General features: G+C 47.4%; 1 protein-coding gene across 2 annotated transcripts in view; it reads right to left on the bottom strand.

Annotated features, from left to right (window-relative positions):
* PLCB1 (phospholipase C beta 1) overlaps positions 1–14,354 on the bottom strand; it is an 887,199-nt gene extending 872,845 nt beyond the window's left edge. Inside the window, exon 1 of one of the 2 annotated variants that reach the window (XM_073628625.1) lies at positions 13,971–14,354. In XM_073628625.1, coding sequence (XP_073484726.1) covers positions 13,971–14,069 — 99 coding nt within the window. In that variant the 5' untranslated portion in view covers positions 14,070–14,354. The remainder of the gene's footprint in view (positions 1–13,970) is intronic. The other variant, XM_073628626.1, reaches the window with a different exon arrangement.
* Positions 14,355–14,561: the final 207 nt, after the last annotated feature.

Here is a 14,561-nt window from a genome sequence, read left to right as displayed (position 1 = left end):
CCACTCACTCCATTCAGGTCTCTGCACAGAAGTGCATTGTGGAGTCCTGACCTACTGTGCCATCTGATGCTATGCAGTAAAAAGCAACATCTCGGCGTTGCAGTGTGAGTGGGGCACATAGGTGGGACAGATGAGCAGGGGGTGTACAATGGTGGGACAGAAGAGCAGGGTGGTACAGTGATGGGGCAGATGAGCAGGAGGGTACAGTGGTGGGGCAGATGTGCAGAGTAGTACAATGGTGGGGCAAATGTGCAGGGTGGTGCAGAGGTGGGGCAGATGTGCAGGGTGGTGCAGAGGTGGGTCAGATGCGCAGGGTAGTACAGTGATGGGGCAGATGGGCAGAGTGGTGCAGAGGTGGGGCAGATGTGCAGGGTAGTACAGTGATGGGGCAGATGGGCAGGGTGGTGCAGAGGTGGGGCAGATGTGCAGGGTGGTGCAGAGGTGGGTCAGATGTGCAGGGTAGTACAGTGATGGGGCAGATGTGCAGGGTAGTACAGTGATGGGGCAGATGTGCAGGGTAGTACAGTGGTGGGGCAGATGTGCAGGGTGGTACAGTGGTGGGGCAGATATGTAGGGTAGTACAGTGGTGGGGCAGATGTGCAGGGTGGTACAGAGGTGGGGCAGAGGTGCAGGGTAGTACAGTGGTGGGGCAGATGTGCAGGGTAGTACAGTGATGGGGCAGATGTGCAGGGTAGTACAGTGATGGGGCAGATGTGCAGGGTAGTACAGTGGTGGGGCAGATGTGCAGGGTAGTACAGTGGTGGGGCAGATGAGCAGGGTAGTACAGTGGTGGGGCAGATGTGCAGGGTGGTACAGAGGTGGGGCAGAGGTGCAGGGTAGTACAGTGGTGGGGTAGATGTGCAGGGTAGTACAGTGGTGGGGCAGATGAGCAGGGTAGTACAGTGATGGGGCAGATGTGCAGGGTAGTACAGTGGTGGGGTAGATGTGCAGGGTAGTACAGTGGTGGGGCAGATGAGCAGGGTAGTACAGTGATGGGGCAGATGTGCAGGGTAGTACAGTGGTGGGGTAGATGAGCAGGGTGGTACAGTGGTGGGGTAGATGTGCAGGGTAGTACAGTGGTGGGGCAGATGAGTAGGGTAGTACAGTGATGGGGCAGATGTGCAGGGTAGTACAGTGGTGGGGTAGATGAGCAGGGTGGTACAGTGGTGGGGTAGATGTGCAGGGTAGTACAGTGGTGGGGTAGATGTGCAGGGTAGTACAGTGGTGGGGTAGATGAGCAGGGTAGTACAGTGATGGGGCAGATGTGCAGGGTGGTACAGTGGTGGGGTAGATGTGCAGGGTAGTACAGTGATGGGGCAGATGAGCAGGGTAGTACAGTGATGGGGCAGATGTGCAGGGTAGTACAGTGATGGGGCAGATGAGCAGGGTAGTACAGTGACGGGGCAGATGTGCAGGGGGTTACAGTGATGGGGCAGATGTGCAGGGTGGTACAGTGGTGGGGTAGATGTGCAGGGTAGTACAGTGGTGGGGCAGATGAGCAGGGTAGTACAGTGGTGGGGCAGATGTGCAGGGGGTACAGTGGTGGGGCAGATGTGCAGGGTGGTACAGTGGTGGGGTAGATGAGCAGGGTAGTACAGTGGTGGGGCAGATGTGCAGGGTAGTACAGTGGTGGGGCAGATGTGCAGGGTAGTACAGTGGTGGGGCAGATGTGCAGGGTAGTACAGTGGTGGGGCAGATGTGCAGGGTAGTACAGTGGTGGGGCAGATGTGCAGGGTAGTACAGTGGTGGGGCAGATGTGCAGGGTAGTACAGTGATGGGGCAGATGTGCAGGGTAGTACAGTGGTGGGGCAGATGTGCAGGGTAGTACAGTGGTGGGGCAGATGTGCAGGGTAGTACAGTGATGGGGAAGATGTGCAGGGTAGTACAGTGGTGGGGCAGATGTGCAGGGTAGTACAGTGATGGGGAAGATGTGCAGGGTAGTACAGTGGTGGGGCAGATGTGCAGGGTAGTACAGTGATGGGGCAGATGAGCAGGGTAGTACAGTGATGGGGCAGATGAGCAGGGTAGTACAGTGGTGGGGCAGATGTGCAGGGTAGTACAGTGATGGGGCAGATGAGCAGGGTAGTACAGTGATGGGGCAGATGAGCAGGGTAGTACAGTGGTGGGGCAGATGTGCAGGGTAGTACAGTGACGGGGCAGATATGCAGGGTAGTACAGTGGTGGGGCAGATATGCAGGGTAGTACAGTGGTAAAACAGGGGGGTACAGTGATCTGAGGTGTGTGAGTGCAGGATGGTAATTTCTCACTATTACTCAAGTAGTTTACAGCATTTACTGTATTAAAAATCTTTTTCATGATTTAGAAGTGTGAAGTTGACATTTTTTTTATATAAAATCAGCACGCTCAATTTCTTTGAAAACATTTTTCGGCACACTGTGCACAAAAGGTTGCCTATCCCTGGAATAAAAGCTGTAAGGCAAAGGTGGCTTTACTCTTATTATTAATAATAATAAAAAATAAAAACATTTTTATTATATAAAATGTATCAATAGTAGATACAATTTGTAACAAATCATATATTAAATAAGAAACATAATATCAAAGTATAAAAACAAAGCTGTAGAAGTGTCAGCCATGGAATGCCATGCTGGGAGTGGTAGTAGAAGGTTCAGTGATATCTTCCCTGTATTTGCTTTGTTCCCGTATTGTATTTGCTTTCTACATAAACTCGCAGTCTGCGTCTGCTCACCGCTGCGCACCTCGCACTGATCACATGACTCTTGTATTGTTAAAGTCTTCTGATGAACACACTGAAAAGTCACCTAGCCTTCTGAACTTGGAACTAGGACATATTTGTACTGCACTGAAGTGTGTCATATGAATGACCCTGTACTGAAATACTCATTTAAATGTCCCCACTGCTGGATTTGTGTGCAATTCAATTTTTTAAAGTCAGTATCGTATTTCTGGGGTAATTTTAGATACGGACAACCGAAAAATAAACATAAACTCCACTCAACTGTTATCTTGGCTTTTCCAGCAGTAGTTATGTACACACTATAATACAAACAGATAGGAAATGGAAACATTGAAGAGCTGACAATACAGCAACTAGTGTGCAGGATCCTGCTGGGAAAAGCGATCTGCGGGATTCTATAGAAAAAGTTCTCTGTATGGCCATAAAGTTTGAGCAATGCTTCTCCACCCAAAAACTGAAACACTGCTATCTTATTTACTTATGTCTATTTAACAATACTGGTATGTTATTTTTTTTTATTTTTGCTTAACCGCCTGAAGACCAGTCCACATTACAATGCTTTATTATCTCCCTTGTCTTACCCAAAATTATGTGCCCTCCTGCTAGTCTGTTTCTGAAGTGAGAATTTTGCCCTGTTAACCAGAAAACCTTTATTACCTCCTGATTGATAATTGAAATGCACCCACCCCCCATCTCTATCAGTATAAATATAAGCATCTTTTAAGGGAGGCATTTGCAAGGGGCACACATTTGCAACTGGGGCTCTTTCTCAAAGTGGGTCTCTTTCTATAAGTGGGAGCACTTCTGACTCTGCACTTCAGCGATAAATCACACTCCCATATTACCACCCTCACCCTTCTGCTTCTCCTAACCTCTGGAGATATATCCCCAAACCCCGGGCCTCCATCGTTTAATTGTCCCCAATGCACCCATCACCCTGCACCCTCTGGCAGCAGACGCAATCAACACAATTTAGTTCCCATTTCTCTTCTTCCCAAGACCAGACTCCCTTTCTCTTGTGCCCTTTGGAATTCCCGTTCTGTCTGTAGCAAACTCACCTCTCTCCATGACCTCTTTATCACTAACTCATTTAATCTACTCGCCATTACCGAAACCTGGCTTCATAAATCCGACACTGCTTCTTCTGCTGTCCTATTACAGTCTTCCCTGGACTCACTCCCCCAGATCCAGTGGACCTAAGGGAGGAGGTGTCAGAATCCTTCTAGCCCCACAAGGCACCTTTCAGGTACTTCACCCACCTCCCTCTCTGTCACTCTCCTCTTTAGAAGCACACTGCATTCGGCTCTCCACTCCAGTATCTCTAAGGATAGCTGTGATCTACAGGCCCCCTGGACCAGTATCAACCTTTGATGGCTTCTCTGCCTGGCTACCCTACTTTATTTCTTCTGAAATCCCCACAATCATTTTGGGTGACTTCAACATCCCTATTAATACTAACACTCCTGCCACTTCCAAACTTCTCAGCCTAACCTCCTCCTTTGACCTGAAGCAGTGGATACATGCTCCTACTCACTCTGAAGGCAATACCCTTGACCTTGTTTCCTCTCACCTATGCTAAAAGGGTACACCCAAAAGCACTCCATGCAACCTCTCCAACTATCCATTCCCTCTGATCACTACCTTATTAGTTTCACTCTCTCCCTCTCCTCCACCTCCTCTCCCACCAACCACCTAAAAGTTACCCACAGAAACCTATGTCATCTCTACCCTTCTCTTCTCTAATCTGCTACCGACAACCTCTATGACAAAATCTCCCCCCTATTCTGCACCGAACTAGCCACTTCTGTCTACAACGATTCACTTTTAGCCTCACTGGACTCACTGGTCCCCCTCATTACACACAGAATCAGGCCCCGACCCCTTCAACCTTGGCAAACAGATGATACTAGAAGTCTGAAAAAACATAGTCGTGCTCATGAGCGCCTGTGGCGTAAGACTAATGCCCCGTACACACGATCGGACTTTCTGCCAACATAACCATGGATTTTTTTACCGAAGGATGTTGGCTCAAACTTGTCTTGCATACACAATTCCTGACCTTTTGCCCCTGATGAAGGGACGTTTGTGTCCTGAAACGCCGTGGGCTGTCAGGACTCAATGGGAATTCATCAAATTCTGTCATCTACTTTTTAGTGGTTTGATTTTTTGTTATTTAATTTATGTTATTATTTAATAAAATGTAAACTTTTGTATTTTTGTATATTTGTTGCCATTAAAGTCCCATTTCCTGTGTCTTTTTCTACTTTGTATACACACGGTCACACAAATGTTGGCCCAAAATTCCGAACGTGAGAACACGGTGACGTACAAGACGTACGACGAGCCGAGAAAAATGAAGTTCAATAGCCAGTGCGGCTCTTCTGCTTGATTCCGAGCATGCGTGGACTTTTGTGCGACGGACTTGTGTACACACGATCAGACTTTCCGACAACAAGTTTTGTTGGTGGAAAATTTGAGAACCTGCTCTCAAACATTTGTGTGCAGAAATTCCGACAGCAAATGTTCGATGGAGCATACACACGGTCAGACTTTCCGACAACAAGCTCACATCTAACATTTCCCGTCGGAAAGTCTGACCGTGTGTACGCGGCATTAGTCTCAGAAAGATTTCAACCAATATAAACCCGCCCTCCAAAAATACAATTCCAGCCTCCTCGCTGCCAAGCAGACCTATTTTATCACTCTCATTAGCAACTTATCTTCCCGTCCCCGTCAACTCTTCTCTACCTTCAACTCTCTACTTCGTCCTCCACTGCCTCCACCCACCAACTCACTCACTGCCCAGGAGATCGCCAATCACTTCAAACAGAAGATTGATACAATTGACGAGGAGATCTCTACTGTTCAGACACCCTACACGCTTTACACTTCATGCCGACAGGCACAATCATTACTTCCCTCTTTCAACCCCACCACTATAGACGAGGTTTCTAAACTACTTGCCAACATCCATCTTACCACCTGCCCTCTGGATCCTGTTCCCTCACAAATGCTACAATCACCCTCTGGCTCTATTCTACACTCTCTAACCCACATCTTCAATCTCTCCCTCCCTTCTGGCATCTTCCCCAACTCTCTAAAACATGTACTTGTTAGCCCCATACTTAAAAAGCCCTCACTGGACCCATCCAATATTAACAACCTACGCCCCATTTCCTTGCTCCCCTTTTTCTCCAAACTCCTCGAACGTCTGGTCTACAACCGACTGAGCGCCCACCTCACTGATGATAGCCTTCTTGATCCCCTTCAGTCTGGATTTCGTCCTCAACACTCCACAGAAACTGCTCTCCTAAAACTAACAAACGATCTACTAATGGCCAAAACCAATGGACACTATTCTGTACTCCTGGACCTCTCTTCTGCCTTTGATACGGTTGACCACCCCCTCCTCCTCAAAAAACTCCATGCCTTTGGTCTCCATGACTGTACACTTGGCTGGTTCTCTTCCTACTTATCCAACCGCGCCTTTAGCGTTTCTTACAACTCTACTTCCTCCTCTCCTCTTCCTTTCTCTGTTGGGGTCCCCCAAGGTTCTGTTCTTGGACCTCTTCTATTTTCAATCTACACCTCCTCCCTGGGTCAGCTAATAGCCTCAAACGACTTCCAATACCACCTCTACGCTGACGACACCCAAATCTATTTCTCTACCCCTCAGCTCACTCCCTCTGTCTCCTCACGTATCACTAATTTACTATCAGATATATCAGTCTGTGTGTCACACCACTTCCTCAAACTCAATCTATCCAAAACCGAACTTATAATTCTTCCTCCCCCATATGCCCCTTCCCCTGATCTCTCTGTCAAAATCGATGGCACAACTATAAGCCCATCCCCCACATGCCAAGGTTCTAGGTGTCGTCCTGGACTCTGACTACATCCCCAAAAAGACTTGCAGCTGTAATTGCAGAGAAAGGTGGATCTACAATGTATTGACTGGGGGGGGGGGGGGGGGGCTGAATACAAATGCCCCCCACACTTTTCACATATTTATCTGTAAACAATTTGAAAAACCATTTATCGTTTTCCTTCCACTTCACAAATATGTGCGACTTTGCGTTGGTCTATCACATAAAATCCCAATAAAATACATTTACGTTTTTGGCTGTAACATGACAAAATGTGGAAAATATCAAGGGGTATGAATACTTTTTCAAGGCACTGTAGAAATCTATGGCAAAGCGCAGCTAACCCAGGAAAGTCACAGATGCACTGCACTGCACTGCACATGTGGTGCATGTAACCTGCAGAACATCAGTGTGAAAGCAGCCTTATAGGGGGCTCAAAACAGTAAGGGTTCATTTACATTTGCAGTTTGGGGGGTGGTAAAATCCCATAGCTAAGATGTGTTTTTATCACCCCAGCCCCAACTGCACCACCTTTGGCTGTAGTGGCCAGGGGTGTACACATGTCACAGCTGCAGCAGGAGTTCTATGCCCTGTCATGGTTGGTGGGTGTAGCACCTGCCAAGCATGACCCATTCAAGTGAATCAGGACGCTCTGCAAGTGCCTGCAACCTTGTGCAGTGCAGCAAACAAGGGGTTAAAGCAGGCAGCATTGTGTTGCTTTCCCACCACCGGCTTTAACCCCTTGGAAACATGCAGTTGCCAGACACTTGCAGAGTGGCCCCATTTACTTGAATGGGTCACGATTGGCAGGCAGAAGCACCCACCAGAAGCAACAGGGGGCTTAATTCCTGCTACGGCATGTGTACACCTTTGGCTGCTGCCTCAGCAGCTAAAGGGGGTAGGGACTGGGGGCAGTAAATCCACGACTCAACCGCAGGATTTACCACCCTCCAACTTTACGTGTGAACGAGCTCTAAGGGTGCCGCTGTGGAATGCAACTAAGGGCTCATTCACAAGTGCAGCAGGCGCTGCTGCTCCTCTGAAAAGCAATCCAAGTGTGTTTGACAGGTGGTGAGGAGGCGATATGTTGCCTCTTCCCCACTTGATTTAAACCCATATTTGTGTTGCAATGCACGCAATTGTAGTACGGCAAGTAGAGGTTTAAATCAGGTGTGAGGAGGCGACACTGTGGGCAAGATTTACTGAAACTGGTGCACACAAAATCTGGTGCAGCTGTGTTTAGTAGCCAATCAGCTTCTAACTTCAGCTTGTTCAATTAAGCTTTTCCAATAAAACCTGAAAGCTGATTGGTTTCTATGCACAGTTTCACCAGATTCTGTGTGCACCAGTTTTGTGCCCGGTGATCTTTGACTCTCTTTAAGGTTGCCTACCCCTGAGCTACATAGTACAAGGACCTGCCTGATTGGATAGGTTTAGTTCTGTCCTCACAATACTGTACATAGTTTTGGTACAGCTAAAGGAGATTGTACAAAGATTGCTTAGTGTATGGCCAGCTTAACACAGCACATTTACATTCTGTGCACTCTCCTGTGATACAAGCCTGGATGTTCATTGGAGTGCAGGAAGTAAATCATGGCAAAACCCAGCTGGTGACTACAGATAGCTTAGATGAGCAGAGCTATAAGTGATGGATAGCCACGGTGAAAAAAATGGGCATTGCATTAAAAGCCTATCCTAAATCTAGAAACCAATCAATGCTTTTAGATCGCCAACACACTCTGTAAAACAAAATGTAAGAACGGTGTCCTTTCTAAAATTTCATATACACGTCGCTGTTTTGGTTTTCTTCTAAGATTTTATAAATGATTTACATATATATATATATATATATATATATATATATATATATATATATTTTCAGTATCTCACAAAAGTCTCCAAAATGCAAAAAAAAAAAAATGTTGCCTTTAGTTATACTTTTTTTATTAATATTTTATTTTTTCTGTAAAATAAATACATATATATATATATATATATATATATATATATATATATAAAGTAAATGCGCTTATCCAAAACAACAGTGCTAAAAAAATCATTCATAGCATCAGTTATAAAAAGTTCACAAACAAACAAAGTGAAATAATTAAACCAAACGTGAGTCCATGGTTTTGTATAGTGTGATCAGGTACAGATTCCCAACAACCACTATAACATTTTTTTTATGTATAATACATGTTTAATAGGTATTAACAACAATAATAATAATAATAATCATAATTCAATTTAATCATAATAATATAAATAATATATAAAATTATTTATCATTATTAATAATAATAATAATAATAATAATAATAATAATAATAATAATAATTGTTATATATATATATATATATATATATATATATATATATATATATATATATATAGAGAGAGAGAGAGAGAGAGAGAGAGAGAGAGAGAGAGATTTTATACATAATTATTATAAATATACATGTAAATAGTATATATATACAGTATATATATATAAATAGATAGATAGATAGATAGATAGATAGATAGATAGATAGATAGATAGATAGATAGATAGATAGATAGACTCTATCTATCTATAAACTACATTTATATAAACTATATTAAAATGTATTCATTTTATTATCATTGTTACTATTTATTAATACAAAAAAATACATTTTACACCTGGGGAGCAGCAGGTAGGTCATACAGTCAGCCATACATGGGAATGTACTTGTACGGGCCTGTAAATGCAAATGCTTACCCACATCAGCGTTTACCCACGAATGTGCGTAGGACATGTTTTAACTTCTTCAGATCCGCGCTATAGCCGAATGACGGACCTACTTTGCCGGGAGGACGTCAATAGACGTCCTCCCGTGCTCGAGCGGCCTGCGCGCCCTGTGATCAGCGAGTCTATGAGACCCAGGTGATCACAGATTGGAGTAAGGGGTCGATCCCGACCCCTTGCCACGTGATCAGCTGTCAGCCAATGACAGCTGATCATGTGATGTAAACAGAGCCAGTAATCGACTATTTTTTCTCCTCATGCTGTAGAAAAAAAAAAAGCCGATCACCAGTGGCTGTCAGAGAGACATCGGTCCCGATCAAGGAGAGCTGCCGCCAGCTCAACTGTGCCAACTACCAGTGCACAACAGTGCCACCTACCAGTGCCCACCAGCGCCACCTACCAGTGCCCACAGTTCCACCCATCAGTTCCCACAGTGTCACCAATCAGTGCCTCATCAACAGTGCTGCCCATCAGTGTCACCTATCAGTGCCCATCAGTGCCACCCATCAAGGCCCATCAGTGCCGCCTTATCTGTGCCCATCAGTGCCGCCTTATCTGTCCCCATCAGTGCCGCCTTATCTGTGCCTATCAGTGCCGCCTTATCTGTGCCTATCAGTGCCCATCAGTGCAGCCTATCAGTGCCCACCAGTGCAGCCTATCATTGCCCACCAGTGCCGCCTCAGCAGCGCATATCAACGAAGGAGAAAAATTACCTGTTTGCAAAATTTTATAACAAACTATGAAACAACATGATTTTTTTTTTTTTTCAAAATTTTCCATCTTTTTTTGTTTGTTTAGCAAAAAATAAAAAGCGCAGCTGTGATTGAATACCACCAAAATGAAGCTCTATTTGTGTGAAAAAAATGATAAAAATGTCATTTGGGTACAGTGTTGTATGACCGCGCAATTGTTGTGTGACAGCGCTGAAAGCTGAAAATTGGTCTGGGCAGGAGGGGTGTTTAAGTGTCCAGTAAGTAAGTGGTTAATAAGTTGCAGTCAGGAAATCCCAGCATATGCACAATGCGTCATATGAGCATACACGAATAAACGCTGATGCATTTATAAGTGTACAGGGAGTACAGCCATTCATTTCTATGGCTGGCTGTACTCCCCACCTGTGGATGTACTCCCCACCTGTGGCTATACTCCCTACCTGTGGCTGTACTCCCCACCTGTGGCTGTACTCCCCACCTGTGGCTATACTCCCTACCTGTGGCTGTACTCCCCACCTGTGGCTGCCCACCTGTGGCTGTACTCCCCACCTGTGGCTATACTCCCCACCTGTGGCTGCCCACCTGTGGCTGTACTCCCCACCTGTGGCTATACTCCCCACCTGTGGCTATACTCCCCACCTGTGGCTGTACTCCCCACCTGTGGCTGTACTCCCCACCTGTGGCTGTACTCCCCACCTGTGGCTGTACTCCCTACCTGTGGCCATACTCCCTACCTGTGGCTGTACTCCCCACCTGTGGCTGCCCACCTGTGGCTGTACTCCCCACCTGTGGCTATACTCCCCACCTGTGGCTGCCCACCTGTGGCTGTACTCCCCACCTGTGGCTATACTCCCCACCTGTGGCTATACTCCCTACCTGTGGCTGTACTCCCCACCTGTGGCTGTACTCCCCACCTGTGGCTGTACTCCCCACCTGTGGCTGCCCACCTGTGGCTGTACTCCCCACCTGTGGCTATACTCCCCACCTGTGGCTGCCCACCTGTGGCTGTACTCCCCACCTGTGGCTATACTCCCCACCTGTGGCTATACTCCCCACCTGTGGCTGTACTCCCCACCTGTGGCTGTACTCCCCACCTGTGGCTATACTCCCTACCTGTGGCTGTACTCCCCACCTGTGGCTGCCCACCTGTGGCTGTACTCCCCACCTGTGGCTATACTCCCCACCTGTGGCTGTACTCCCCACCTGTGGCTGTACTCCCCACCTGTGGCTGTACTCCCCACCTGTGGCTATACTCCCTACCTGTGGCTGTACTCCCCACCTGTGGCTGCCCACCTGTGGCTGTACTCCCCACCTGTGGCTATACTCCCCACCTGTGGCTGCCCACCTGTGGCTGTACTCCCCACCTGTGGCTATACTCCCCACCTGTGGCTGTACTCCCCACCTGTGGCTGTACTCCCCACCTGTGGCTGTACTCCCCACCTGTCGCTATACTCCCCACCTGTGGCTGTACTCCCCACCTGTGGCTGTGCGCATGTATCCTAAGGCCTGGTTCACACTGCTGCGTGTCAGGAACGTATGCATAATCGCACAGGGAGAAACATGCTGCCATTTAGCAGATGTGTGGCTGAGTCATTGATTGTTAACGCCACCTCCACGCATCTGTAAATGTGCCGCATATTGGCACGCACCAAACTGCAGGGTGCCGTTGCATATTGCGGTTCAGTGCGGTACCTTTTTAGGAAAAACCTGGGACTTCTTTATGGAAATGAATGGGCTGCCTTACACATGACATGTAGGGAAAACGCACAGAAACGCGCCTGCATTTGGTCGCACCTGTAGGCGTGAACCAAGCCTGCGTCCTTGTCTAGTAATTCATGGATGGTAGGTATGGAGGTGATAGGACTGGTCTCCTTCCTATGCATTGAAGATAGGGATAATCGTAGGAATTCTACAATCACATATAATATAATGGAACCTGAAAGTTGTATCTTTCCCGATCGCCCTGTATACACAACCACCTGTTCTGTATGGAGCAATGAGTGCAATGTAAAGATCCGTGTCCTTGCTTGGCTTGCATGCGATCCAATGGAATGGTCCTTTGTGGCTAATCATTAAATGTAGGAGGTGACAGCTGTCATTGTCTGCCCTGACATTCTGCAATCCTCTGGGGGGGTTGACTACACCTCAATGGTGACCTTCCTTAAGGCTCTCCCTGTAGAGGAGGAAGCAGACGTTTCCTTCAGCTCTGAGATCTGCACAGATCTTATATTTTAGTTGGAGTCATGGTGGAGCGACAGGAAAACATGGATCACTTCTTCACATCATAACCCATCTCCTGGGAAAGAAAAAGTGTCCCCTTTCAGTGGCACTGTAAGGGTTACATGCACATTTATGTCTAGAGGACCAAAAAAGAAGCACGTTTAGGGATCTGCCCCTCCACTCCCCCCTACTGCCTACTTCTGTGGTGGTGGACTGTCCCTCAGCATCCTGATGTCCAGTGAAGGGCTTTGGGCTCTACATTGGACTTGGTGATGTCAGAGGACCTGTGACCACCAGAGTGGAGGGGAGAAGAGGCTGTAGGGAACGGTTTTGCTGGCTGGAGGGACTCTTGGGGAGTGGAGGATCGGGTAAGTTACAGCGGCTTTTTGGAGCCCCCTAGACCTAAACGAGCATTTAACTCTAAGGGCAGCCCCATTGCAAGGGGGCATTTTTTTTTAAATTTCACCTAGACTTCAGCTTTAACACTGTTGGTGCAGCCAATGACCCTTCGAAGGCTATTATATCACCCTTTTTTGGGGCTACCAACAACCCTTTTGGAACTGACATCTGATGCTTTTAAGGCTGCCATATTACCGATTTGGGGATACCAATGACCCTATTTGGGGCTACCATGTGACCCTACCATAGACTTTAAGGGCTACCGTGTGACCCTTTTTTCAGGCAACCAATTACACTTTTGGGGCTGCCAATGATCCTTTCGAGACCATATGACCCTTTTCAGGGCAACAATATGACCCTTTGGGTGTTGCCAATGACCTGTTCAGGGCTACCATTCAACCCATTTGGAGCTACAATATGACTTTTTGGGTGCCACCAGGTGACCCTTTTGGGGCTGCCAATGAGCCTTTCAGGGGATACCACGTGACCTTTCTGAGGCTACTTCATGCCAATGACCCTTTTGGAGATACCAATAACCCCTTTGGGACTTCCATTTTACTCTTTCAGGGCTACTAATGAACCTTTTTGGGCTACAATATCGCCCCTTTTGGGCTACTATATCACCCTTTTGGAACTACCATTTGACCCTTTCAGGGCTACCATATGACCCCTTTTAGGGCTACCACATGGCACTTTTGAGGTTAGCACATCTCCCTTTGGGGCTACCATGTGACTATTTCCAGTATACCATATCGCCCTTTAAGAGCTACCAATGACCCTTTCGGGGCTGACATGTAACCCTTTTGGGGCTATAATATGACCCTTTGGGTGCTGCCAATGACCTGTTCAGGGCTACCATATGACCATTTCAAGGCTACCATATCACCCTTTTGGGACTACAATATGACTCTTTGGATGCCACCAGGTGACCCTTTTGGTGATACCAATGACACTTTTGGGACTGCAATTTGACCCATTCAGGGCTATTAAAGTCCATTTCTTGGATTACCAAATGACCCATTTGGGGCTGTCAATGACCCCCCCACCCCACCCCCACCCCGTGCTCCACTGCCCCTCTATGACCCGAGACTATCAGAATTTCCTCTATAAAGGCAGTCATCCCCATGCCCAGTCACCAGCTGTCACATCCAGCAGCCCATTCATTGGTTCTGATCGATCCCTTTAAACTCCCTCATCCTCCTCCCCAGCCAGCAGCGATCGCACAGCATGCCGTGCCGGACACAGACCCCCCATAGACGGATCGGAAATGATCGCTTACTTACATCATCCCATTTGATACACTTGGATCCTTTCTTCAAGGTGTCGGAGACGCGGACACGTTTGAGCTGCAGAGCATGAACCCCAGGCTGAGCCCCAGCCATGTCCACACATTGAGCCCTCCAATGGGCGAGGAGGGGACAGATCCCGGAGGGAGGAGAGGTTGACAGATCCCGGAGGGTGTATGGAGGTCAGATCCCGGAGATCGGGGTGTCCGGAGGATGAGGAGCTGATCACACAGAATGACAGCAGCCCGCCGGAGCCGAGCACATCCCCAGCACTGCGATCCCAGCTCTGCCTACTCCTCCATCCTCCTCCTCCTCCTCCTCCATCCTCCTCCTACTCCTCATACAACCATTCACCCCCCACCCAATACATACATATGTATACGCCTTGTGTCCTTCTCTGCAATCACTGCCAACTTCACCATCTATGACTGGCTGAATGGCGCCACCCGCAGGACAAACGCGGGTACTACACAGGGGAATTAAAGGAGGATTCCACCTTTAGCAAATAAATAAATACCATTTATATGTATATATATACATAGTTACATAGTATGTCATGTGATGCTTCTATGCAACGTTTTTGGTCCT

This window comes from Aquarana catesbeiana, linkage group LG04 (assembly GCF_042186555.1).
Source record: "Aquarana catesbeiana isolate 2022-GZ linkage group LG04, ASM4218655v1, whole genome shotgun sequence".
NCBI lineage: Eukaryota > Metazoa > Chordata > Amphibia > Anura > Ranidae > Aquarana > Aquarana catesbeiana.
This window is presented reverse-complemented; position numbering and strand designations above follow the sequence as displayed.